The 27,793-nt window shown below is 38.3% G+C and overlaps 1 protein-coding gene across 1 annotated transcript; it reads left to right on the top strand.

Moving 5' to 3' along the window:
* Positions 1-125: 125 nt before the first annotated feature.
* LOC128512619 (golgin subfamily A member 6-like protein 22) lies at positions 126-27,157 on the top strand. Its single transcript, XM_053485972.1, has 5 exons — positions 126-141; positions 244-567; positions 16,178-16,675; positions 16,916-16,987; positions 24,853-27,157. The coding sequence occupies exons 1-5, from the start codon at positions 126-128 to the stop codon at positions 26,178-26,180; spliced, it is 2,238 nt and encodes a 745-aa protein (XP_053341947.1). The 3' UTR covers positions 26,181-27,157.
* Positions 27,158-27,793: the final 636 nt, after the last annotated feature.

Genomic DNA, 27,793 nt, shown 5'->3' with positions numbered 1-27,793 from the left:
AATACACCGTGGAATTGTGCTTTCTAACAGTGTGTTTGTGTGAGTTAAGTTGTTTAAAAGGATGACTCTCTCTTTCTGTGTGTGTTTAGGATTTTATTAGTTTGAACCGACAGAAAGAGATAAAGATGGCGACTGCAAACAGTAAGTTACATTTACAGAGATAAATTTATGTGTATTATTTATTGAAGATTAAACTAACTGTGTGTGTGTGTGTGTGTGTGTGTGTGTGTGTTTCCTACACAGATGAGTTTAAACTCATTGGTCCCAGTGGTACAGAGGAGTATAATCGCTCTGCTGTGACTCTCTCGTGTCGTCTGTCTCCTGAAATCAGTGCTGTTAACATGGAGATCCGGTGGTTTAAGGAGACAGACTGTGTTTGTGTCTATAAGAACAGACAGGTGACAGAGGGGAGACGTTACGAGGGCAGAGTGAGTCTGTTCACTCAGGAGCTGGAGAGAGGAAACGTCTCCTTACAGCTGAGAGACTGTACAGAGTCAGATAGAGGACATTACCTGTGTCAGGTCACTGATGGAGACAGAACAGAGGAGATTACAGTAGAGATGGACGGTAAGTGTTCCTGAACTCCACACTGTATAAACTCACCATCATCATCTGTGCTTCTCATCTCAGTACATGAAACACACACTCAGTATTCAGTATGAGGTTCAGTATACAGGGTGCTAATGTGGAGTGGAGTTTATTTTAGTCCAATAAACAGTGAGTGTGTTTTTCACTCTGATACACACCTGCACAAGGGCCTAAAAGCAGCAGCTTGTACAAATACTAATTAAATAGTGATTGATAAGTGAATCACATGTTATTTTTCCTGCTAATCAGGGATTCGTTCTATATAACTTTACATCAGAGACATTTTTACATCAGAGAGGAAATTTAATTACACACTAAATGTGGCCTTTAGATTGTTAGAGTTATTTGATATTTAATAGAACTGATAATAAATATAGTGCTGAGAAACCAAACACACACATTGAGGTTAAAGTGAGACATACATTGGACTACTGACTAACCTCAACTAACCTCAACTATAAAGAGTAACTATTAAAAAAATGTAAAAATGTTAATTGGTCTGGATAAGGGTGTCTGCCAAATGCCATAAATGTAAATGTCTGATGTTTGAGATGTTTAGAGTAAGAATATCTGACTAGTGGTTAATAACAGGTGAATAACAGTCCAGAGAACACACATTAGTTAGTAAGGTATCTGACTTGGCACACACTAATGCACTGTGTACACACTTCTCCACTTCTATACAGCTGTAAATTAATAACAGAGACTAATAACAGGAGTTACAGCTTTTAGTGTTGGACTTGTGTTTTACACAAATCAGTCCACAAACTGATCCACAAGTTCACTCAGCTCCTGATTCTGCATTGACATCAGATCCTCTCCCTGATGAATAAGGTGACGGCTTTGCTCTGTGGCAGTGAGAGAGAGGCAACGGCTAAGGAGCAGCTCGGTGCTTTTGCACTTACCCGGCTGTTACAGACGATAGTTCACTGGCCCGACTCGTTCCACAACGGTTAAGAGTTCTTGCCAACGGGCCAGTACGCTATCGCCCACCTTAAATACGCGTGACTGAGCCGGCTGGTCATAGGCGTGCTTCTTCTTCTCTTGTGCCTCTTGCAGGTGCCGTCGCATGATAGGGAGAACTTTGTTGATATTTGTTTGAAGTTCCTGTAGAAACTCAATTACAGACCTGAATGGTGAGGGCTGCTCCTCAAAGTCTTACTTGGCAAACATCACACATTAGTTTTCGGTTCACCTTTATTGCCTAAATTTCCCCTCTTGGTCTGTAAGTACTTCTTTGGCGAGAGTGAAAAGGTACGCTTATGATAGGCAGTGGAATTAGCAGAGCGGGGGCGGGTTTAGCAGGTGCTGTACACTAACCGGTGGGACAGTCCTGACAGAAGTCGCGTAAGTCCACATTGAGCCCCAGCCAGTGAAATCTGTCCTTTATTTTCTCAATAGTGTTTTGCACCTCCCAAGGTGACCTCCAAAGAGTGTGGAATGTTCCAGGTGCATCACAGTGTGGATTTTAGCCTGTGGGACGACCTGAGATCACATTCAGATTCAGGTTGTTTTGTATGATTATACATATAAGTTATTTTCTACGAAGAGATATAAGGCTGGCCGGGGCTTCGGGGCGTCACAACACACTCTTACAAGTGAAGCGCACTCTTACAAAGATTCTAAATATCTACAGTGGAACATTGATTACGAGCACAATTCGCTCCAGAAGCGTGTTACTATTTCAAAACAATTGAAAATCAAAGTGAATTTTTCCATAAGGAATAATGGAAACTCAAATTATTCGGTCCACAGCCCAAAAAAATAAATGCATAAAAATAATTAATACAAAATATAAAGTAAAAATAAAACAAATTAACCTGCACTTTACCTCTGGTCTGAGCTTTAGGCAGAGATCACTCATGTAAGTAAGGCACTGCACATAGCAGTCTCACTGGACTGAAGTTTTCAACAATAATTTTCTCTGCACATCTAATGGCAACTAAATGAGCTGCTTATTCAGAGTTCAGGAGGAAAAATCACCAGAAACGGAATTAATTAATGCTGTAATAATAACTCTAATAATAATTATTAATGCTGTAAGTTCCATATTTTTTTTCCTGATACAGATAGAAATGTGAATGAACGTGGTGATGCTCAGCATTTTCATTTGATATGAAGTGTCTTATTCACCAGTTGATCACAGATGTGTGTTACTGCACCGAGTATTTAATTGTTTAATTATTAATTATTTATTATTTACTATGTTGTTATTTTAATATAAATATTAAACTTTTAGCTGAATATCTTTAAACTAAAAGCAAAGAATGAAGATATTCTGTCTGTGAATCATAAGTTTTTCTCATTATATTTTATCTAACATTACATTTCTCTCTGTTGTTTCACGCGACACCTTCAGGATGGGTAAGTAAATAACTCGACTTCACACTAATGATAAACACTGATATTTTATAAACTTATCACATGTATTAGATTTTAATTTAGGAATCAAATAGAAGCATAAAACTATTTTCAGATGATGTTTATGTGAAGGACTCTGATCAGTAAGTGAGATTCCACTTCCATCAGTCAGCTTCTTTCCCACAATGCACCTGTGTGTAACCCCACTGCACTGCAATAATGTAGACAGAGACGTTTATCATGTCGAGTAAAAGACACAACAAACATGTAACATATAACACACACCACTGCCAGACTCCATCAGAATCTCATACAGAATCATATAAGAATAAAAATATAACATTTCCCAGAATTCCTCTGGATGGAACAGTCGTCTATTCTGCAAGTGTCCAAGTAACATATCAGTATTTTTGTATTATTTTAATAAGCTGTGACTCATAATTGTGTTCTTACTGAAACACAGAGTGACATGACATTTCCTGACACTTCACAATAAACATAAATCAGAGCTTTAACAGTGTTCAGTGCTTGTAGACAGAATAATTGCCATCACTCGCTCTGTATAACAATCACACCATATTGTGAAAAAGCATTGAAGAGTTGACTCGGCCTAGCGTTTAGTCTCTTTAAGCTAACAGTAGTAAGTCATGTTAATGCACAGCATAAAGACAACCTGACTGAACTGAGAACAGAAGTCCTTCACTTCATTTATAAAACTTCTATAATAGGAGAGAGGGATTTAGGAGTGAAAGAGAGAAAAAACAGAACGAGATCACACATCTTCCCAAGTCTACTGCGACATATCATATGCTGTCATAACCAATATATAGACGAGGCAGTAGCAAAGCACATCATTCTGTTATCTGTTCAGTTTTATACATTGATTCAATTCAATTCAATTCAATTTTATTTGTATAGCGCTTTTAGCAATTTTCATTGCCGCAAAGCAGCTTTACATAGTCAAAAGAATTATTTAAGTTTGTATGAAATGTGAATTTGTATGAATCAAAATGGTCAGTTTGTCCCTGGTGAGCAAGCCGAGGGCGACAGTGGCAAGGAAAAACTCCCTGAGATGGTAATAGGAAGAAACCTTGAGAGGAACCAGACTCAACAGGGAACCCACCCTCATTTGGGTGAAACAGAAAGCAGTAAATGATCTGCATTTATACAGTGTGTAGGGTGGGAGGCAGTTCAGCTATAATAGCTGATGTTAATTGATGTTATTATGGAGTCCAGGTAGTTATTGAAGACCCAGGTAGACTTGTAAGAAGTTCCAGTCATGAACTATCGAACTGTCAAGTCCCCAGAGAAACAGTTGCCAACACCAGTCAAGGCCAGAACCATTTTCTAGGTAGAGAGAATCATTCCCAGACACCAAACGCATCCCAGAGAGACACACGGGGCATCCATGTGACGAGATCTTCAGCCAGAAGCGGGGCACCAGGATGAGTCAGACAGGTCCGGAGGGCAGAGGGGTTCTGGATTACTGGCAGCTCAGGAACGACATGTGTAGCTCGACAGAGAAAGAGAGAAAGAGTGAAAGGGGGGGACAGGAGGAGAGAGGAAAAAAACAGAGGGGGGGAAAGAGAAGAAGAGGAGAGATGGCAGTTAGGTATGGTCACAGTCACACAATGTATAATGTGAATGTATATTAACTGTAGAGTGCAAGCAGAGACTTCGGCAGGACTAACTATGACAGCATAACTAAAAGGGAGAGCCAGAAGGAAACACAAACATGAGGGCTTCCTGACATGTAAAGCAAACAATCACCTCACCGTCAGCAAACCTGAGTGATCAATGAGAGTGAGGAAGACAGCATCCAAACATACCAGTTCACCATAATACTCTACGTCGATGAGTCCCCCAGATCTGCTCCTTTACCTATGGAAAATCTATTTATAAAAATGCTTGGCTAAATAAATAGGTTTTTAGCCTGGACTTAAACACTGAGACTGTGTCTGAGTCCCGAACACTATTTGGAAGACTATTCCATAACTTTGGGGCTTTGTAAGAAAAAGCTCTGCCCCCAGCTGTATTTTTCATAATACGCGGTACTGACAAGCAGCCTGCATCCTTTGATCGAAGTAGGCGTGGCGGATCGTAAGACACTAGCAGTTCGCTCAGGTACTGCGGCGCGAGACCATTTAATGCTTTATATGTCAAGAGTAGTATTTTAAAATCAATGCGAAATTTCACAGGGAGCCAATGGAGTGAAGATAAGATAGGGGTGATGTGCTCATATCTTCTGGTTCTGGTGAGGACTCTCGCTGCTGCATTCTGGACTAGCTGAAGCTTATTATGCATCTAGCTGAACAACCAGACAGTAAGGCATTACAATAGTCCAACCTAGAGGTGATAAAAGCATGAACTAGTTTTTCTGCGTCGTTTAGCGACAATAAATTTCTTATTCTGGCAATATTTCTGAGGTGAAAGAATGCTATCCTGGTAATATTATCTACATGTGCTTCAAATGAAAGGCTGGAATCAATAATCACACCAAGGTCTTTCACTGTTGCATTTGATGGAACAGAAAGGCCATCTAAAGTTACGGTGTGATCTAAAATTTTACTCCTAGCTGTATGCGGTCCTATGACTAGAACTTCTGTCTTATCCGGATTTAGCAGAAGGAAGTTAATTAGCATCCAATTTCTTATGTCCTGCACACATTGCTCAATTTTAGTAAGCTGTTTTTTCTCATCAGGTTTTGCTGAGACATATAACTGTGTATCGTCAGCATAACAATGAAAACTAATACCATGCTTACCGATTATGTTGCCCAGAGGAATCATGTAAAGGGAAAAAAGCAGTGGACCTAAAACTGAACCCTGCGGAACGCCAAACTCCACTAGAGAACATGCAGAATAATCACCATTTAAGTCTACATACTGATAACGATGGGTCAGATAGGATCTGAGCCAGGAGAGGGCTGTACCCTTAATTCCCACTACATTTTCTAATCTGTGAAGAAGAATAGCGTGATCAACAGTGTCAAAAGCTGCACTGAGGTCAAGTAATACAAGCATAGTTACACAACCCTGATCAGAGGCCAATAGAATGTCATTTACTACTTTAACGAGCGCTGTCTCTGTACTGTGATGAGGCCTAAATCCTGACTGATACAGTTCATGTATGCCATTTCTATGTATATATGAGCATAGCTGCTCCGCTACTATCTTTTCCAGGATCTTAGAGATAAAGGGGAGGTTTGATATTGGTCTGTAATTGGACAGGGGTCGAGGTCAGGTTTCTTAATTATTGGTTTGATAACTGCTAATTTAAAAGATTTTGGAACATATCCAATGCTGAGTGAAGAATTAATTATTCTCAACAGGGCTTCTATTATTGCTGGTACTATCTGTTTAAGAAAATGTGTCGGTACAGGATCTAATATACAGGTTGATGAATTTGAAGAAGAGATGAGTGAAATTAGTTCATTCTCTTCAAGGGGAGTAAAGTATTCTAGGTTCTGGTCTGACATGGCTAGATTAACATCTGCATCAATTACATTGTTCGGTTTCAAAACCTCAATTTTATGCCTAATATTTACAATTTTATTATTAAAAAAGTTCATGAAGTCCTCACTATTGCATGATGTTGTTGTGGAGATTTCTGCAGTGGTCTTATTTCTGGTTAATTTGGCTACAGCATTAAATAAGAATCTAGGATTATTTTTGTTATTTTCTATAAGAGTGGAGAGATATGTTGATCTAGCTACACTAAGAGCTTTTCTATAGTTCAGGATGCTCTCCTTCCATGCTATTTGAAATACTAGTAATTTAGTTTGACGCCATTTACGTTCTAATTTCCGAGCGGTCTGTTTTAAAGTGCGCGTGTGATCGTTATACCAGGGAGCAAGTTTTTTATCTCTAATAATTTTTCTTTTGACTGGAGCTACATTATCTAGGGTATAGCGAAATGTCGACTCTAAATATTCAGTCGCCTGATCGAGTTCTGTGGGGTCAGACGGTGATCTAATCAAAGTTGGGAACTCTGGGAGATTACTGATAAAGCTCTGTTTGGTAGTTGATGTGAATGTACGTTTCATACGGTAGCGCGGCGCTGTGTGTACATTATTATTGTGACACACTTAAATTGAGACAAGATAGTGATCTGAGATAACTTCAGATAGTGGTATTGTGAATAAATTTCTTATACTTAATCCAAATAATATTATTAAATCTAAAGTGTGACCTGCTTTATGAGTGGGTCCTACTACACACTGATTTACTCCTACCGAGTCCAGTATAGACATAAATGCAGTTCTCAGAGGGTCTTCTGGGTTTTCAAAATGAATATTAAAATCTCCAGCAATTAACTCTTTGTCTACAGAAACGACTAGGTTTGAGAGGAAATCTGCAAATTCACTAAGAAATTCCGAGTACGGCCCTGGAGGTCTGTAAATGACAATTAGCGGGATCGACTGAGCTGACTTAATATAGTTAAATACACTTATGTTACTATAAAGAATTTCAAATGAATTAAATTTGTGTCCGTGTTTTTCTACAATAGTCAAATTATCATTGTGAATAACTGCGACGCCTCCTCCTCTACCAGTTAACCGAGGCTGGTGTATGTAGCTGTATCCAGGAGGACTCGCTTCATTTAGAGCTACATACTCGTCCTGTTTAATCCAGGTTTCTGTTAAACAGAGTATATCAAACTCCTGATCTGTGATAATTTCATTAACTATAACTGCTTTAGATGCGAGAGATCTAATATTTAACAGTCCTAGCTTCAGATCAGAGGTGCCGGCTGCGCATTCAGTCTGATCCAAGTTTGTGGTCTTTATGCTAATTAAATTACTAAAACAGACTTTCTGAGTCTTTCTAAATTTGATTTTAGCTCGGGGAACAGACACAGTCTCAATAGAGTGAACCCTGAGTGACGACTCTATGCAGCTAGCAGACGGTTGGGTTAGCCTGTCTGTCTGCTCCCTGGCCTGGGCTCTGGATTGTCACCGATTAACTAGGCCTCTTCTGAGACTATGAGCTATACTACAAGAAATTAGAGCAGCACCTTCCCGAATGGGATGGACACCGTCCCACCCTAACAGGCCAGCTTTGCCCTCAAAGGTCTTCCAATTATCAATAAAGCCCACGTTGTTTTCGGAGCACCACCTGGACATCCAGCGGTTCAGCGACCATAACCTGCTGTAAGTTATGTCACCACGTCTCATTGGGATGGGACCAGAGCATACTACTCCATCGGACATCGCCTTCGCTAATTTAAACATTTCTATAAAGTTATTCTTACTAACCTCTGACTGACGAAGGCGTATATCGTTAGCTCCAGCATGTACTACTATCTTGGAGAACCTGTGCTGTCCTAGAGCCCTAAGATTACCTGCTATGTCCGGTGCTCTGGCTCCCGGAATACACCTAACCACTGCCGCTGGCGCCCCTAAAGGTCTAGCTAATTTCACATGTCTCATTATAGAGTCTCCTATAACCAGAGCTCTTTCAGGTTTCTCAGTGGGTGCATCACTGAGGAGAGCAAACCTGTTGGACACGTGAAGCGCAGAAGAGGTGTGCTCCGGTGGGCTAGCCTTAGCGTTAGCTTTGGCTGAACGAGTATGCCGCCGAGTCGTCACCCACTCGCCCCGCTGTGAGGGCTCTAATGCCGGAGTCGGGGGCTGGTTATCTCCGCCTGCGGCACCCAGACTGTCTGCTATGGGAATAACGCTGCTCTTACACTCTCTAACCCTCTCTAAAGTCTGGATGCGCTCCTCTAACGCTGATATCTTCTCCGTCAGAGTGCAACACACACCTATCACAAATAAAATTACCGCTAACGACGGAGGAAGAATGTCTAAACATCCTGCACTCTACACACTGAACAAGCTGAATATTGGACATGATAACGTACCTGAGTCGGAGTTGTAGTTGTTTGGAGCTGAATTCCGTTTGTTGTTTTTAGAAAAAGAAACTCGCGCGTTCTCCAAAAAGCGCAGAAAAAGGCGAAGCCAAATAGTGTGAGATGTAAAAACTAGTTGCTATTAATATTATTATTGTATAAATGAAAAAAAGTATGTAATTTAAACGCTAACACAAACGCAAACTTTCGCGGCAACGATACGAAAACAGGAAGCTACCATTGATGAAATAGCTACCAGCTATTGATAAATGTCTGTGTTTTTAATCAAACTGGGAATCTGATATTCTGTATATTCCTTTATGTAGTACAATAGCACATAGATATATTACAGAATATTAAACTATAGATTTAAAATACACAGGGGGAAATGCACATATACTGACATACTGTATATTGGTAAATACATGCAGATATTAGAAAATAGTATTTTCCAATAAATCACAAGATATTTCTGTTCCTTAAGGGGAACTAGCGGTATATTAGCACACAGCTACATTATACAGATTTACTGTGTGTGATGACTGATTGTTGTCTAGTTTTTCTCTTTTTTATTGAGACACACATCAGCTGTGTTTTAACCAGAGTAACAGTTACTTTCACATTTTCACATGAAACAATTCACATTTGTAATCATGCATTAAATCTTCACTCTCTATTATTTACTTTCACAGAGGCACTGGTTAGGTGAGTATAAAGTCTTTTCTCTAATAGTGATGTGTTGATGGTGCATGAATAATATATTTATTGTACAGATGAAATAGATTGGACTGTGCTGTGTGTTCAGAGAGCAATAACACACACACACACACACACACACACACACACACACATGTTATTCATTTATTATTTAAGGCAAAAAAAAATTCATGTTGATTTGTTAGATTTCATACAAATCTGAAAAATTATAGCTGAACATGTTTGTACTAAAAGCACAGAGTGAAGATTGTGTAGCAGATATTCTGTCTGTAAATCATAAGTTTTTCTCATTATATTTTATCTAACATTACATTTCTCTCTGTTATTTTACACGACACCTTCAGCACTGGTAAGTAAATAACTCGACTTCACACTAATGATAAACACTGATATTTTATAAACTTTTCACATGTATTGGATTTTAATTCAGGATTCAAATAGAAATATAAAAGCATACACAATCATATAAGATAGAAATATAATAGATATAAGATAAAAATATATTTTACAAGTGTCCAAGTACGATATCAGCATTTAATTTTATTTCTATAAGAAGTCAATTATAATTATGTTCTGATATTCTGTATATTCTGTAACACGGGTCTCACGAGGGGCAGAACCACACATAAATACTCTGCACTGTTCAGAACGGGCAGGTCCACAGGCTGATACCCCACGGAGTTCTGAACAGGCCGAGTGCGGCCAGATAGACACGCGGTTGCCAGGCAACGCTGCGGTAACGTAATCAGTGTGAACGTGAAACACCTAGTGGCGTGTTTATTTAGGGGTCTGATACCTCCTCACTTCGTGTGATCATTTAGGTAGCACCGGTACGGTATGAGGGCCAAAGAAAGAAATATAGAAAGATAAAAATATAAAAAGAAAAGGAAAGACAGAAAGTAAGATAGACAGAGCATTTTCAAGAGAGGGAGAGACGCAAAGACCCAGCCTCTGTCTTCCTAAGACACCGCGTTAAAGAAAGAGAGAGAGAGAGAGAGAGAGAGAGAGAGAGCAACACTTTGTTTTCTCTTTTATAAATCCTCGGTAAGATCGAAGGCCCAGAGAGGATCTAAAGTTTATTTTTAGTTATCAGAGCCCCATCTGTTCTCGTGTATTTGGCGGAGCTCTGTTTATTTTTCTGTTTTCAGTTCTCTTTTGTTTCCTTTTCCTAATTAATAATCCCACACCATCTCGAAACAGGAAGGTCTTCCCATCCGCATCATAAGCACTTTCACAACCTCCTGTTTCATTCACCCCCTCTGCAGCCCTTCGTTAGGGCTCTTATAAACATCAAAATATCTCATGGTGCGGCTCTCCATACCGCACCACGTAACATAATCCTTTATCTACTACAATAGCACATAGATATATTACAGAATATTTAACTATAGATTTAAAATACACAGGGGGAAATGTACATATACTGACATACTGTATATTGGTAAATACATGCAGATATCAGAAAATAGTATTTTCCAATAAATCACAAGATATTTCTGTTCTTTAAGCGGAACTAGCGGTATATTAGCACAATGCTACATTATACAGATTTACTGTGTGTGATGACTGATTGTTGTATAGTTTTCCTCTTTTTTATTAAGACACACATCAGCTGTGTTTTAACCAGAGTAACAGTTACTTTCACATTTTCACATGGAACAATTCACATTTGTAATCATGCATTAAATCTTCACTCTCTATTATTTACTTTACACAGGAAATACCAGGTGAGTATAAAGTTTTTTTTCTCTGATAGTGATGTGTTGATGCTGCATGAATAATATATTTATTGTGCAGATGAAATAGATTGGACTGTGCTGTGTGTTTAGGGTGCAATAGCACATAGATATATGAGCATCATGAGCATAGTGTAGTGAACACAACAGACTGTGATCGCTGGCAGAACATTCATCATGCTGTTGTCCAGTTTATCATTAGTGTTCTACACACACACACACACACACACACACACACGCACACACACACACACACACACATACACACACACACACACACATCTGACCTACACACTGATACTGAGAGATACAAAGCTGAAGGTTTTTGTTTGATTGTAATTTTATAGTAATAACTCCTTTATAAAGTTACTGAGACTAATATTACTGTAGTGTTCACTGCCCGGCCTCCCAGAAAGTCACACACACTAATATTTCATTTGATCACGCTCTTTCCTTATGGTGTGTAATGTGGTGGATAATTCCTGTGTATAAATGCTTCCTCATGCTCACAGAGCCCAGCGTATGTCCAGGACATCTGGGAAGAATAATGATGTATTGATGTAATAACCTGGTCATTCAGTACATTTAATTAGATTATTTTTGTTCTGATTAGCCTCATTAACAAGTGGTTTTCTGATAGTCACACAGCTGTTTAGTCCCAATCCTGTGAGCTCTGTGATTTCTAATGTCATTTTAGTGAGGATGATTTTTTTTAATGATTTAACTTCTCCAAGTGTTTGATATCTGATCACGTTCGTTTATGATTTTTTTCAGTTCATATTCACGTTTTTTCATGAAGTTTACTGTTTTTTCTTTTTTGTCCAGGTAGTGTACTGTATATAACTTTAGTGAGAGAAGTGAGTTAAAGAGTCCACGCTAGATAATAGTACATGAAAGAGATTATAACAGAATGTGAGTGAGTGATTCAGTAAATTTGTTTCTTACAGAGTTAATATGATAAAGCTAAAGCCATTTCTTTTCCAAAATCAGCAGAGAAAAAGAAGAGAGACAAACTAATGCAGGACAAAACGTATTTACTGAGAACAGCCACAGAATGTTTATATCTAATACTATTCCATATAATACAGAGACATTTACAAAAATTACCAAAGCATTTTTAGGAATCTAATCAAGCTTTCTTTGTCTTTTTGTCAGATGATCAAATAATAGACATATGTGTTTATCAGGTGAGTAAACTGTACTAAACTATTAATGTTCATAAATCTCTTACTGATACTAGCAGCTTAAAACATCTTAAATTGTTATAATAAGTCTATTACCCAGTGATGGGTTACTATGGTTACAGCTCACAGTGATGGTCAGAAAAACTCACACGACTGACACATTGAATAGAAACATGGACATTGAGCTGTTTGTTAATGACATTTAACAGGCAGGATGCAAGTACAGATTAATATGTTAAATAAAAAGTTTTTCCTTTATGCATTAAACACGTGTGAACTTTGGCTGTGGCTCGGCTACAAACTAAAGGCTAATGCTAATGATCGTGCTAATGCTAAAGCTAATACAAGCAAACAAAACAAAATACATTACTTAATTTTAATTTACTTAAAACCATTTTATTAAAATCTGTAGGGCAAATTTAATGTCACTTCAGAGAACAAATCCATGACAAACTCTCAGTGTCTGAATTGTGTTGTGTGTTTTAATCATGGCTGACTGATGGTCATGAAAGTATAACAAACATTAAAAATAAAATATTTATTGTCAAAATTACAATAAAACACAATCAGTGTCGTATACGTATATTATTCAGGTTAGTGTATAATGTTAGTTATATCACCTGTCTCACACACCCACACACACACACACACACACACACACACACTGATGTGAACAGAGAAACACTTTATGTTTATTTAACACTTTATTTACATACAGTATGGAGTCAGGTATAAAACCTTCACACTGATTTATTCTCTTCCACAGAGAGACAGAAAATGGACAGAAGATGAGAGAATGAAAATGAAGATCTCGGCTCTACAGACTGGTGAGTGTGGAAGGAGCTACAAAAGTAAACACACCTGATCATGTGTTGTACAGTAAAGTGTTCAATAGTGAGATCTCCAGTAAGCATCTGAAACTCACAACTTTTTCCACACTTTCTATTATTATATTCTCTATTATAAACATTATTTAAATATTATAGAGAAAGCACACAGAAAGTGTTTATGGAGGAGTAAAAACTTAGTGATTTTCACTACGCACACTTAATATCTGTAACTATGAATTAATCTAAGTCACACATTTTAAACTCAAGGCGCTGGGTCCAAACACACCTTAAATGGGATTCAGTGATTGATGCCAAAACCTGAAACACATCTGAAACACATCACCCAGTGTACAGAGCAATAAATACAGTCTGCTGGGGAAAAGAAAAGATGAGAGAGAGACAGGAGACTAAGTACATGTCAGTTCCTAACAGAGACAGTCCTGTGTGAGTTCTCCATGAATCTCCTAATGTTACATATTTTTAATTTTTTAAAAAAAAAAAAAAAAAAACTGCAAAGTTATTACTTGATATTTCAAACACTTGTTTACTTTGTTTTTCTTTTTTTAAAACTCTGCCCTACTTTCAATGCCTAGTTTAATAGATGTTAATTACTATAAAAATATATTTAAAAATAATAAATAAATAAATAAATAAATAAATAATGTTAAATAATGCTTACATGTACTGGGTGTGATTTGAGTTTGACATCCTGCTCTAAAGCTGGCATTCTCACCCAGTGGGGCGTGGCTGTTGTACTGTTACATTAGAATATCAGAGCGCCGATGGACACATCATCAGATAGAGACAAATGTTTTGACACCAGCTAGCTAATGTTTGGACACAGTTACAAAATGGAGAACTTTTTGAAATAAAACTATGATGTGGGAGATAAACCTGTGTTAGTGAATGCTCCAAGACATGTGCTGTAATGTATTCAGTGATGTTAAATACATTAATTGTGTATTTATAGTGGCAGGCAGTGTGTTAAATGTTCTGAAATCATGTCAAATGAAGCTAAAAAACCATCAAAGCTCAGAGACACTTAAACACAAAGCACCCAAGATGTGTTGGGAAGCCAGAAGAACATTTCTAATGAAAAGGGTCGTGTTTCTGGCACAACAGAAGGTCATCACAATATTAACAGTGCAGTCAGAAGCGTTGTTGAAAGATAGTTATTTGGTTTCTGCTCATATAGATGGAGCTTGTTTTGTATAACGGTTAAGATTTGTGCAGGGAGTTAATGGGGAACCCACTGCAAACACAATTCAGTCCATACCACTGTCTACTGACACCATGAGCAGAAGAATTGTTCTCATGAGTGATGATGACATTGAATGTCAACTTGTGGAAAGAATAAAGACACGCCTATAATTTGCAATACAGGGGGACAAGTTCACGAACGTTAGCGACGCTGCTTTATTGTTATTTTTTGTTAGATTCCACATGGACAGTAATTTGCATGAAGATTTGTTTTTTTGCAAAGAGCTTTACACAAGAACAGTGGCTCACAGATAATGTTATAAGTTACGTTGATGATTTCTTCACTAAAAAAAGGCTTGATTGGAAATACTGTACTGGTGTTTGTACAGACAGTGCTAAGTTGATGACAGGAATACATTGTGGTGTTGTAAAACAGATCCAAAATAGAACCCCTGACACCAAGTGGACACACTGTCTCTTACTGTACATAGGGAAAGTCTAAACATAAAGCAGATGTCACCAGAACTGCATGAAGTCATGAACGTGTCTTTGGAAATGGTGAACTATATCTATAAAATGCACTGAACTCAAGGTGTTGTGCAGCTCTGTGTGAAAGACTAGATGCAGATCATCTGCAGTTCTTGTACCACTGAAATATAATGGCTTTCAAGAGGACGTGAGCTTAATCACCTTTTAGAACTAAGAGAAGTTATTCCTTGCAACAGAAGAGTCAAGGTGGGACGATTTGTCATGTTTTCACTCCTAAGTGAAAGTCTGGAAGCCTCACCTCATGTCAACATATCCAGTATAACCCAGCATTAGACTCTGTTGTCACAAAAATTTGGAGTTTTACTTCTCAATGGACAGATGACAAAGGATTGTTTGGTTTTTGGACCCTTTATCTGTGGATTCTGCTTCAGAAGACATGATTCTGTCCACTGTGTTGGAAGATAAACTGATGGATGAAACAGCAGACAGCAGGCTGAAGCTTCAATTTAAACAAGTTGACCTTGATTCATTCTGAATACAACCTGACAGTCAGTGTCCATCCATGTCAAAATGGACAATCACATTTCTGTTGCCTTTTACAACCACCTGTTTATATCAGTCAGAGTTTCCACTGTGACTGTCAGAGAATCAAAAGCACAAAACAAACTGAATACAACATTGAGTGCTACTCTGCATGTCAGCCTCTCACCCGTCCCACCTAGGCTCGATCTCCTTATTTCCAAGCAAGTCCAGGTGTCTCACTGGTGGTAAATGGAATATTTATTTTAGTCGTTACAGCTGACGGTGGCAAAACACATTACTGTCTACTTTATTCCTTTTTTTTCCATATTATGCTTTTCTTTATTGTGCGCCTTAAATTTCAAAAGGTTGAGAACCCCTACTCTCAAGCATGTATTATACAGCCATTAAAATTAAAGCCTTAAAATTTTAGCCAGTTTTAAACTGACCTACATTTAGGTATATAAAATGTGATGATATTATAATAAGTAAGAGTGTGAAGTACCTCCCTGGTTTTACTATAATAAAATCAATCAGTCAATGTTGCTAATTAATTAAATTGCTCAATTTATTTTTTTTCTGTAAAATCATTACAAATTGTAATTTTGGCTTTAGTCATAACAAGCTGTACTTCTGTAACTGATGACTGGTTATGATCACATTAATCATTCAGTTCACTCTCCTGCTTAATATTTTAAAGAACTGAAGGGAGCATTAAAATCACTGCAGCACAAAGACCAACAGCTGGAGGATTATAAAAGACAAATAGAGAATAAAGATACAGAACTGAGAAACAGAGAGAAAATCATCGAGGAGAAAGACGTACAACTTAAAGATACAAATACAACACTAGAGAAGACGAGTAAAGAGCTAGAGGAGAGAGACAGAGCTCTACATGAGAGAGATCAACAACTGAAACTGAAAGACACACAGATACAGGAGACACAAATACAAGTGGAGGAAAAGGACAACAGACTTGTGGAGAAGGAGAAAGAATTAAATGAAAAAAATGAAGAGCTGAAGATTCTAAAAGAACGTTTAGAGACTAATGAGACACAGCTAATGGAGTTAGACAAACAGCTTCAGGAGAAAGACAGACTTCTAGAGGAGAAAACAAAGCAGCTGCAGGAACAGACAGATCCAGAATCATCAGCCCCCATCAGGAGAAGAAACAGCAAGGAATTAGAGCCTCCAAATAGTGAGTAATTTGTTACTTGTATTAATTAAAATACGTTTTTTTATGAGTACAACTAGTAAATCTACACCTATTAAATCATATGTAAGGACATGAGAACATAAGAACATAAGAACAATATACTGTAATGATACTTAATGATGCAACTCTTCAGCTACTGTAAGGAAGTGTAATTTAAACAGTGAAAGTGATTAATTATAGAAGAATGTCTCTCTCATTCTGACTGGTTCTGATGTTTCCTAGTGAGTGGAGAGACTCAGGACTCAGCAGCACCAATCAGGAGAAGAAACAGTATGGAGGCAATTCGTCCTACATGTAAGTGATTAATGTTAGTTGTTCAGTGTGTAACTCAACACTAGTTTAGGGGTAAAAGAGACGACCATAAAGAGATACAGCAGGCAGATCTACGTAGACATTTATTTATATTTTGATTACATTTATAATTAGATAACAGTAAAAAGATAAGAGAGAAATATCTGTAAATATCCAAGGATCCTGAACAGAGTAACAGAATAGGATTTGCCCTTTTTGTTTGTGTGAAATGGAATTGTAGCTGTTAAAGGAGAAAGATCACTAGTGGGAGGGACTTAGAAATTACCAAATTAGGACAAAGTGCGTAAAATAATTATTCATCAGCTAGGAATATACATAAACAATTGCTTTATTTTCACCTAAACACATATATTACTGTTATAACAAAGCCAGACCTAACCTTCCTGGAGACTCCTAACTGTTTTGTAAGATTTATGAACTACCCAGCTAGGATAGCATGTGAGAGAGACGTGCACTGAACCTAACTGTTACTGCTGACATTAAACAGGAAAATACTGTTTTAATTCAATTCAATTCAATTTTATTTGTATAGCGCTTTTAACGATTTACATCATCACAAAGCAGCTTTACACAATCAAAAAAATTAAGTTTGTATGAAATGTGAATGTGTACGAATCAAGATGATAAGACTGTCCCTGATAAGCAAGCCGAGGTAGACGGCGACAGTGGCAAGGAAAAGCTCCCTAAGATGGTAATAAAAAGAAACCTTGAGAGGAACCAGACTCAACAGGTAACCCATCTTCATCTGGGTGAAAACAGATAGCAGGGATTGATGTGCATAATAATATGCAAGACTGGAAGTTCAGTATAAAAGGAGATGTGTAAGATTAAAGTCCAGTTCAGGTAGAACTCAGGTAGACTGTAAGAAATCCAGTCCTGAACTATTGAGCGACTGAAGTCACAGGTCCTCAGAGAACAACTGTCTGCATCAGTCGAGGACAGGACCACCTTCATGGAAAAGTGGAGCCATCCCCAGTCACCACATGCATCCCAGGCAGACCAAACGGGGCATCCATGTGATGAGATCTTTAACCAGAAGCAGGACTCCAGAACAAGTTAGACAGGTCCAGAGGGCAGAGGAGGTCTGGATCACTGGCAGCTCAGGAGCGACATGTATAGCTCGACAGAGAGATAGGTAGAGGAAACAGGAGAGAGGGAGAGAGAGAGAGCAGAAGAGGAGAGAGCAAAAGAGATGGAGAGATGGCAGTTAGGCATGGTCACAGTTGAACCTCTGATTACAAGTAACGCGGTTTACGAGTGTTCCGCAAGACGAGCAACATTTTTTTAATCATTTTTGACTTGAAAAACAAGCATTGTCTTAGTTTACGAGCACCGAGTATCATGTTTCACGCATGCGCTTCTTGTTTTAACACCGAGGACACGTTATCACAAGTGAGCCAATGGTTTTTCTCTCTCTTGCAGTGGAATTGTAAGTAATCGTCTCTCCTGCTGCGTGCACACACACACACACACACACACACACACACACACATTACCGGAGAGACCATTTTTAAAACTGTTTAAAAATTAGCAAGGAACATCGCTAGTCATACTCGCGTGAGCGCATACTAACAGGATCACTACTGTAAAGTAAAAAAAAAAAAATAAAAAAAAAAAAATTAAACAGCTCCTCACCTTTGAAAACAGTCGCGACAGAGAAGAATTTGTGTGTTTGTTTGGCAACCTGAGAGGAGGGGAGCTGTAAAGCCGAGACCTATCGTCTCCCCTGCTGGGTCTTAGTGCTTGCAGTGTTTTGGAGTGTGCATGCGTGTGTTTGTGTCTGTGTAAGGCAGAGAGTTTGTGTGTTTGTTTGTCAACCTGAGAGAAGGAGCCTGTAAACGCAAGCGAGCCCCCCTTCTCTCAGGTTGCCAAACAAACACACAAACTCTTCTCTGTCGCAATTGTTTTCAAAGGAGAGGAGCAGTTCAATTTGTTTTTTGTTGTTGTTGTTTTACTTACAGCAGTGATCCTGTTAGTATGCGCTTATGTAAGTGTGACTAGAAATGTTCCTTGCTAATTTTTAAACGGTTTTAAAAATGGTTTATCCGTTAATGTGTGTGTGTGTGTGTGTGTGTGCATGCACATTTTACACACACCCACCCTGCGTGCACAAACGAAAACACTTATCTGTCGGGATTTATTTTTACATTTTTTTAAGGTAAAGTACAGGTTCATTTGTTTTATTTTTACTGTATATTTTGTATTAATTATATTTATTTTCTGTAGAACGAATAATTTAAGTTTCCATTGTTTCCTATGGGATAATTACATTTGGTTTACAAGTGTTTTGGAATACGAGCCTGCTTCCGGAACGAATTAAGCTTGTAATCCGAGGTTCCACTGTATAATGTGAATGCATATTTACTGTAGAGTGCAAGCAGGGACTCCGGCAAGACTAACTATGACAGCATAACTAAAAAGGGAGAGCCAGAAGGAAACACAGACATGATGGCTTCCTGAGATGTAAAGCAACCAATCACCTCACCGTCAACAAACCTGAGTGATCAATGAGAGTGAGGAGGACAGCATTTTAACATACCAGTTCACCTAATACTCTACATATATAAGTCCCCCAGATCTGCTCTTTTACTTAAGGCTAATCTATTTACAAAAATGCTTGAAACACTGAGACTGTGTCTGAGTCCCAAACATTAATTGGAAGACTATTCCATAACTTTGGGGTTTGTAAGAAAAAGCTCTGCCCCCTGCTGTAGTTTTAATAATACCTGGTACTGACAAGCAGCCTGCATAGTAAGACACTAGCAGTTCACTCAGATACTGCGGCGCAAGACCATTTAATGCTTTATACGTCATGAGTAGTATTTTAAAATCGATGCGAAATTTCACAGAAAGCCAATGCAATGTGGATAAGATAGGTGTAATGTGCTCGTATCTTCTGGTTTGAGTGAGGACTCTCGCTGCTGCATTCTGGACTAATTGAAGCTTGTTTAAGCACCTTGTTGAACAACCAGACAGTAAGGCGTTACAATAATCCAACCTAGACGTGATAAAAGCATAAACTAGTTTTTCTGCATCATTTGGTGACAACATATTTCTAACCTTGGCAATATTTCTGAGGTGAAATAATGCTATCCTGGTAATATTATCTACATGTGCTTCAAATGAAAGGCTGGAATCTATAATCACACCAAGGTCTTTTACTGTTGCACTTGATGGAACAGAAAGGCCATTTAAAATCACAGTGTGATCAGAAAGCTTACTTCTAGCTGCTTGTGGTCCTATGACTAGAACTTCTGTCTTATTAGAATTAAGCAGAAGGAAATTAATTAACATCCAATCTCTTATGTCCTGCACACATTGCTCAACTTTAGTAAACTGTTTTTTCTCATCTGGTTTTGCTGAAACGTATACTTGTGTGTCATCAGCATAACAATGAAAACTAATACCATGTTTACGAATTATGTTGCCCAGAGGAAGCATGTAAAGGGAAAAAAGCAGTGGGCCCAAAACAGAACCCTGTGGAACACCAAACTCAACTTATGAACATGAGAAATGGTCACCATCTAAATCTACAAACTGATAACGATCATTCAAATAAGATCTGAGCCATAAGAAGGCCATTCCCTTAATTCCTACTACATTTTCTAATCTGTAAAGGAGAATACTATGATTAATAGTGTCAAAAGCTGTACTGAGGTCGAGTAACACAAGTATAGTGACACAACCCTGATCAGAGGCCACTAGGAGGTCATTTACTACTTTAACGAGTGCTGTCTCTGTGCTGTAATGAGGCCTAAATCCTGACTGATACAGTTCTTTTATGCTATTTCTATGTAGATATAAACATAGCTGCTGTGATACTACCTTTTCCAGAATTTTAGAGATAAAGGGGAGGTTTAATATCAGCCTGTAATTGGAAAGCTGACAGGGGTCAGGTTTCTTGATTAGTGGTTTAATAACTGATAATTTAAGGGATTTAGGAACATACCCACTGCTGAGTAAACAGTTAATTACTTTTAACAGAGCTTCTGTTATTGCTGGAACTATCTGGTTGAGAAAATGTGTCGGTATAGGATCTAATTCACAGGTTGATGATTTTGAAGAGGAGATGAGTGAAAATAGTTCTCCTGCTTCAAGGGAAATAAAGTATTCTAGGTTCTGATGTGAGGTGATGTGATAAATTATTCATCTGTATCACTTAAATTGTCTGCTTTCAAAGCCTGAATTTTTTGCCTAATATTTATGATTTTGTTATTGAAAAAGTTCATGAAATCCTCACTACTGTATGTTGTTGTTGTGGAGATTTCTGCAGTGGTCTTGTTTTTAGTTAATTTAGCTATACATTGACCTACCAGCACTGAGAGCTCTTCTATAGTTCAGGATGCTCTCCTTCCATGCTATGTGGAAAACTAACAATTTAGTTTGACGCCATTTGCGTTCTAATTTCCGAGCGGTTTGTTTTAGAGTGCGTGTGTGGTCATTATACCAAGGAGTGAGTTTCTTATCTCTAATCATTTTTCTTTTAACTGGAGCTACATTATCTAAGCTATAACGAAGCGTTGACTCTAAATATTCAGTTGCTTGATCGAGTTCTGTGGAGTCAAATGGCGATCCAATTAAAGTTGATAACTCTAGAAGATTATTGATAAAGCTCTGTGTGGTATTTGATGTGAACGTACATACGTTTAAGACTGTAGCACGGTGGTGTGCGTACATTATTACTATGACACACTTTAATTGAGACAAGACAGTGATCTGATATAACTTTAGACTCTGGAATTGTAATTATGTTTCTTATACTTAATCCGAAGGATAATATTAAGTCCAAAGTGTGACCTGCTTTATGAGTGGGTCCTACTACACACTGATTTACTCCTACTGAGTCCAGTATGGACATAAATGCTGTTCTTAGAGGGTCTTTTGGATTCTCAAATTGAATATTAAAATCTCCAGCAATTAACACTTTGTCTACGGAAACGACAAGGTTTGAGGGGAAATCTGCAAATTCACAGAGAAACTTAGAGTACGGCCCTGGGGGTCTGTAAATGATGATTAGCGGAATCGTCTGAGCTGACTTTATGTTACTATAGAGAATTTCAAATGCATTAAATTTAAATTTGTGTTTTTGTACAATAGTCAGATTATCTTTGTCAATAACTGCAACGCCTCCTCCTCTACCAGTTAGCCGAGGCTGGTGTATGTAGCTGTATCCAGGAGGACTAGCTTCATTTAGAGCTACATACTCATCCTGTTTAATCCAGGTTACAGTTAAACATACTGTAATATATCAAACTCCTGGTCTGTGATAGTTTCGTTAACAATAACTACTTTAGATGCGAGAGATCTAATATTTAACAGTGCTAGCTTCAGATCAGAGGTGCCGGCTGCGCATTCAGTATGATCTGAGTTTGTGGTCTTTATGTTAATTAAATTACTAAAACAGACTTTCTAAGTCTTTCTAAATTTGTGTTTGGTTTAGCCTGTCTGTCTGCTCCCTGGCCTGGGCTCTGGATTGTCACAGATTAACTAGGCCTCTTCTGAGACTATAAGCTATACTACAAGAAATTAGAGAAGCATCTTCCCGAGTGAGATGGACACAGTCCTGCCCTAACAGGCCAGCTTTGCCCTCAAAGGTTTTCCAATTCTCTATGAAGCCCACGTTGTTTTCAGGGCACCACCTGGACATCCAGCGGTTCAGCGACCATAGCCTGCTGTAAGCTATGTCACCACGTCTCATTGGGATGGGACCAGAGCATACTAGACTGATGTTCCTGCAATTCACTCTCATGGAGTTCTTTTATACTTTTTCGGGTCTTAAAGGATAATTACACTTCATTCTCTTAAAATATGTCCCCTAACATTTGCTTATACATGAGGGGGAGCAGGGCTCTACTGAACACACAATTATGACTTTTTTCAATTGACATTTAAAATGTATGTACAGTAAATCCCAGACTTACAAACATTCGAGTTAAAATACGCAAATTTGAACAGACCGCGGTTCTAGGAACATTCCGAGATGCACACAAATCACAGAAGTAGCTCACGAGTATTGTACAAAAATAGACACCAGATACCCATATTTACAATATACAATATTTTCAGTGTGTAAATTAATGTATAAAATATCTAAAGTCTGGTATATTGTATATGTATGTGTGTGTGTGTGTGTGTGTGTGTGTGTGATTGTGTGTGTGTGAATTAATGAATCAGTTCGGGAGCACGATGATAGAAAATGTCTGTCCTGTAAATCTGTGCTGATGGTGAATAATATTAATTTCAGAAAATCCTCAACAAAACAGAGTTTACAGTCCAATACAGTGGAAAACAGCTCTAAGACAAAATGGCGTCCGTTCAAGCGCAGTAAACACCATGTGTGTTGTCCCTCCAGGTTGAATTTAATTGAGGTCAGCTGACTCGTTAGACATGTTTAAAAAGACTTGCAGATACAGTTTATAGCCACATGATGGCCGTGTGGGGAAAGGGGACAGATGCACCACTCAGATTTACCCAAGTGGATTGTTATGCTTTACATTGTATATTCGTGTCAAAGGTGAATTTTGTCAGAGCCAAATAATTTTCTTTCCATTTATTGCTTATAGAATATTTTTGCTGGGATAAAATTTTGTTTTAAATTCAACTTGTTGTAACAAAATGACAATCAATTGTTCAATAATTTAATCAAATCGTCAAATAAAACTTTCAATATGCAATTATTTGTCTTGCAATACTGGCCTTATTACTTTAAATAATATTTAACTACAACAACAATAATAATAATAATAATAATAATACTGGAGGTAATAAAAATGTAAGCACATTTTATTTCCAAACAAAGTTTTTGCATATATAATTAAGCTACAGTATCAGTTTTAGTATTGATATTATTTGGCTTTTTTATCTGAGTTCGGAGGGTTTCAGCTGACAACCTACACACTAAGAGTGAGTGCAACTCAGTGAGTGTGAATACAAGTTATGCGCCCATGGGAATGAGCCAAATAATTTATTTTTGTCCGACACCAGGCTTTACAAAAATTATAAAATATTTTTTTTATATACAGTGGAACCTTGTATTGCGAGCATAATTTGTTTTGGAAGCACTCTTGTTCTGGACTCTTATTCCTAAACACTCGTAAACCAAATGCAAAGAGCAGGCTAAGCCTTGAGCAGAGAGAGAAAATGGATTTAGAACCTTTTTAATGAGATTTTTTTTTTGCTTTACACGCGCGCTCTACACACACACAGACACAAAATATGTTTACGCGCACACACATGGTCACAGTGTTATAGTAAACCGTACACGCGTGCACGAATGTCGATTATACCAGTAAGGGACGAGCACTAAGACCCAGCAGGGGAGAAGATTACCCACAATTCCGCAGCACAAGAGAAAGAAAACCCGTTGGCTCAGTTTTGATCACGTGACGCTCGGCGTCAAAACCAGAAGCGCATGCGTGATACATAATACTCCGTACCCATGACCCAAAACTTGTTGGTTTTCCAAGTCAAAATTTATTAGAAATCTTTGCTCGTCTTGTGGAACACTCACAAACCGCATTATGCAAAATCCGAGGTTTCACTGTAGTAATTAACATTTTGCAGCATCATATTTGCCAGGTTCTTTTAAAATAAACTTGCCCAGATATATTTTGTGATTGTCGCAGACAATTAACCAACTGTAAATCCTGCTGGGGAGAGACTTGTTTATTTTGTAGGGTCTTATGTAACACAGTTAGTGAGCATATAAAGAATCAACTATGATAAATTTGATACAAGTTACCTAAAGAATGAACCATCAGTCCTTCAACATACTCTAGAGAACAACATAATCACCACATTGCAGTAAGTGATTCTGTATTAAATTATTTATTCTTGTTTGTTTTCAGTGGGTGGAGAATCGTCTAGTCCACATTCTTCAGTGTCAGTTCCTGTAGCAGAACTGAGGCTGGTGCTGCTGGGGAGGACGGGGTCTGGGAAGAGTGCAGCAGGAAACACCATCCTGAGCAGAGAGGAGAGGAACCAGGCTGCTACATTTACATCTACATCTAAATCCACCCAGCAGAGTGAGAGCACACAGGGGGAGGTGGCTGGGAGGAAGGTGACTGTGGTGGACACTCCTGACTGGTTCTCTCCTGAACTCCCTCTGGAGAAGCTGAGACAGGACGTGGGACTCTGTGTCCGTCTGTCTGCTCCAGGACCCCACGCCTTCCTCCTGGTCATACCTGTAAAGCAGCCTACAGGAGAGGAGAGAGGGATGCTGGAGAAAATGGAAGAGATTTTTGGAGAGAGATGTTGGAAAAATACCATGATCATATTCAGTGTTACTGATAAACTTCAGAAGAAGAACATTGAGGAGTTTATCCAATCAGGAGACCAGGAGGTCCAGAAACTTGTAAAGAAATGTGGGGACAGGTTTCACTGTCTCAACATTAAGGAGAGTGGAGATGGTTCTCAGGTCTCAGAGCTGCTGGAGAAGATAGAGAAGATAATGGAAGGAAGCAGAGAGAAATTCTACAGCAATGAGATCTACATCGAGACAGAATCTCAGATTAGAGTGATGGAGACTAAGATTTTAAAGAAAAAAGAAGATAAAAGGATGAGAGAGGAGATTGAAGTGAAAGAAAAAATAGATAAGGAGGTGCAGGACTCTCTGAGAAAGATAGAGGGAGTGATCCAGGAGCATGAAGGAGACATCAGACAACTAAATGAGCGAACAACTGAACTGGAGAGAAAGATGAAAGAAGAGAGAGATGAAGAGAAAAAGAGAGAACTTAAGAGGGAGCTAAAACGAGAGATAGAGCGAAGGACAGAAATGGAAGAAAAGGTGAAGAAACTAAAAGAAAAGAGACAGAGTGAGAGGAGAGAGATGGAGGAGAGGCACCAACAGGAGATGGAGGAGATCAGGAAGGTGTATGAAGGAGAGGTCAGGATGGAGACAGAGAGAAACCTCATGAAGATCATCCTGCCTGAACTCCAGAGAAACATTTTGACCTCAAAAACAAAGATGCAGGAAGAGTTCAGCAGACAGATGGAGGAGAAGAACAGAGAGCTGGAAACTCTTAAACAGAAACTTTCAAGGCTCACACAGACTCACAATGTGCTTGAAGAGGTTTATGAGAAAACTGTGAGAAGCAGTTCAGAGTCAGAGAGAGCAGCTGTAACAGAAGGGGCATCACTGGGAATTTCTCAGAAATTTAAACAATACTTTCAGTGAATAAAAGAGTTTATAAAACCACAGACACTTACCCAGTCAGAGACTAATGTCCTATTCTGTGATTATCCCTACATGGGATAATATTAATTTGCAAGTCTGTAATTTGGCCAGGATTTGGTGAAGTTGTCTATCAATTTTTCAAGGTTTTTGTTTCCTGTGTGCCTTTTTATCCATCTTCCGTGAAGAATTGAGGCTGCGTTGAGAGTGCTTTGAGAGTATTTTGGGTGCTCTGTCATATCTTTACACACCATACAACTGTGCATAAAGAGAAAGCTGAAGAGTGAAAGAAAAAGAATGATTAGAAAGTGATGGGTGAGATGTTTCGCAGGATGCAGTAAACACTCTGCTGTGTATATCATACAGTTAGATCTGTAATGACATTTCCAAACAATAGCAGATCCAAAATAGTGCTGGGAGAAAAATCTTTTTGTTTTTGGATGCACTGTATATATGTTTTGTGTGTGTGTGTGTGTGTGTGTGTCTGTGTGTGTGTGTGTGTGTGTAAAAATTTATGCTTTTTCTCTTGTAAATGTATGATTTTCCCCGTTTGTGCGCAACTACTTTTTCCCGTGTGAGAACTCTCTTCATCCTGTATTTTTCAAGCTTAAAGCTAATGCACAAAGGACTATGGAAGTGAGGTCAAAATGCAACTGAACACGGAACCTTGCTGGATATCACCTCCAGGACTTATCACACGCGACATCCCCAGCGCCCACACACACCATACACACCATGGCTTAGGTTCTGTACATTTTAGGAAGACAGAGAAAATTACATTATCTGCATTGTGTTAAATCACACAGAACACAGTGCATCATTATTTATATTCAGGAGAACATTTAGGGAATAACACACTTGATAAGAGAGAATCATACAAAACACAAGCAATATTATGTGTAATGTATGACGGCTCCTGCATACACTCGTACTGTCGAAGTACAGAATCAGGTCACAAAATAACAACAGAAATAAACAGATTTAAAATATATACACACACATTTAACTTTATGGAAAGTATATAAATGTTTTATTGGCACAAAAATTGTCTGTGTAATCATTTATTTTTAAATGTACATTTCAATAATTATAAATTATTTAAACAAACAAATAAATAAACAAATAATCCATACTGTAGCGTAAAAGTGTAATATGTCCTGTGAGGTATTTCTCTGTAATCTTGTGTATTCTTCTGTAAACAAACAGTTGGGTCTCGGTCATACACTTGTTAGACGGTCCCTTAGTGACCCCATCTCTATAAAGCGCTGGTAAATAGCGTTTCTGACAGATTTAGCTCCAGTCGGCTGTAACTGGAGAAGATCTAAAAATATTAGTTTTTTGTAACAGCTTCTCTGTCCACTTCAGAGTAAGAAAATATGCGATTTGTCATTTTTGTGTGTTTATTTCTTGATAAACAGATGAGATAATCTCGGTTCACCTCCATTGCTTAAATTTCCCCTCTTGGTCGTCGACTGCAAGTGACGTCACTCCCCACACAATCCTGCCCCACAGTATAGACCGGCCCCTGACGCTGATTGACAGGTTTCCGTGTAATGTGTTGGAAATGCAATTGCAAATGGATTACCAATTGCGTTTGAGTTTTGCCAGGCTACATG

Source organism: Clarias gariepinus, chromosome 24, assembly GCF_024256425.1.
Source record: "Clarias gariepinus isolate MV-2021 ecotype Netherlands chromosome 24, CGAR_prim_01v2, whole genome shotgun sequence".
NCBI classification, from domain to species: Eukaryota; Metazoa; Chordata; class Actinopteri; order Siluriformes; family Clariidae; genus Clarias; species Clarias gariepinus.
This window is presented reverse-complemented; position numbering and strand designations above follow the sequence as displayed.

Coding starts and splice junctions, on each gene's coding strand:
- LOC128512619 (XM_053485972.1), top strand. Junction 568..16,177: donor GATTACAGTAGAGATGGACG/GTAAGTGTTCCT, acceptor AATATTTTAAAG/AACTGAAGGGAGCATTAAAA. Junction 16,676..16,915: donor GGAATTAGAGCCTCCAAATA/GTGAGTAATTTG, acceptor GATGTTTCCTAG/TGAGTGGAGAGACTCAGGAC.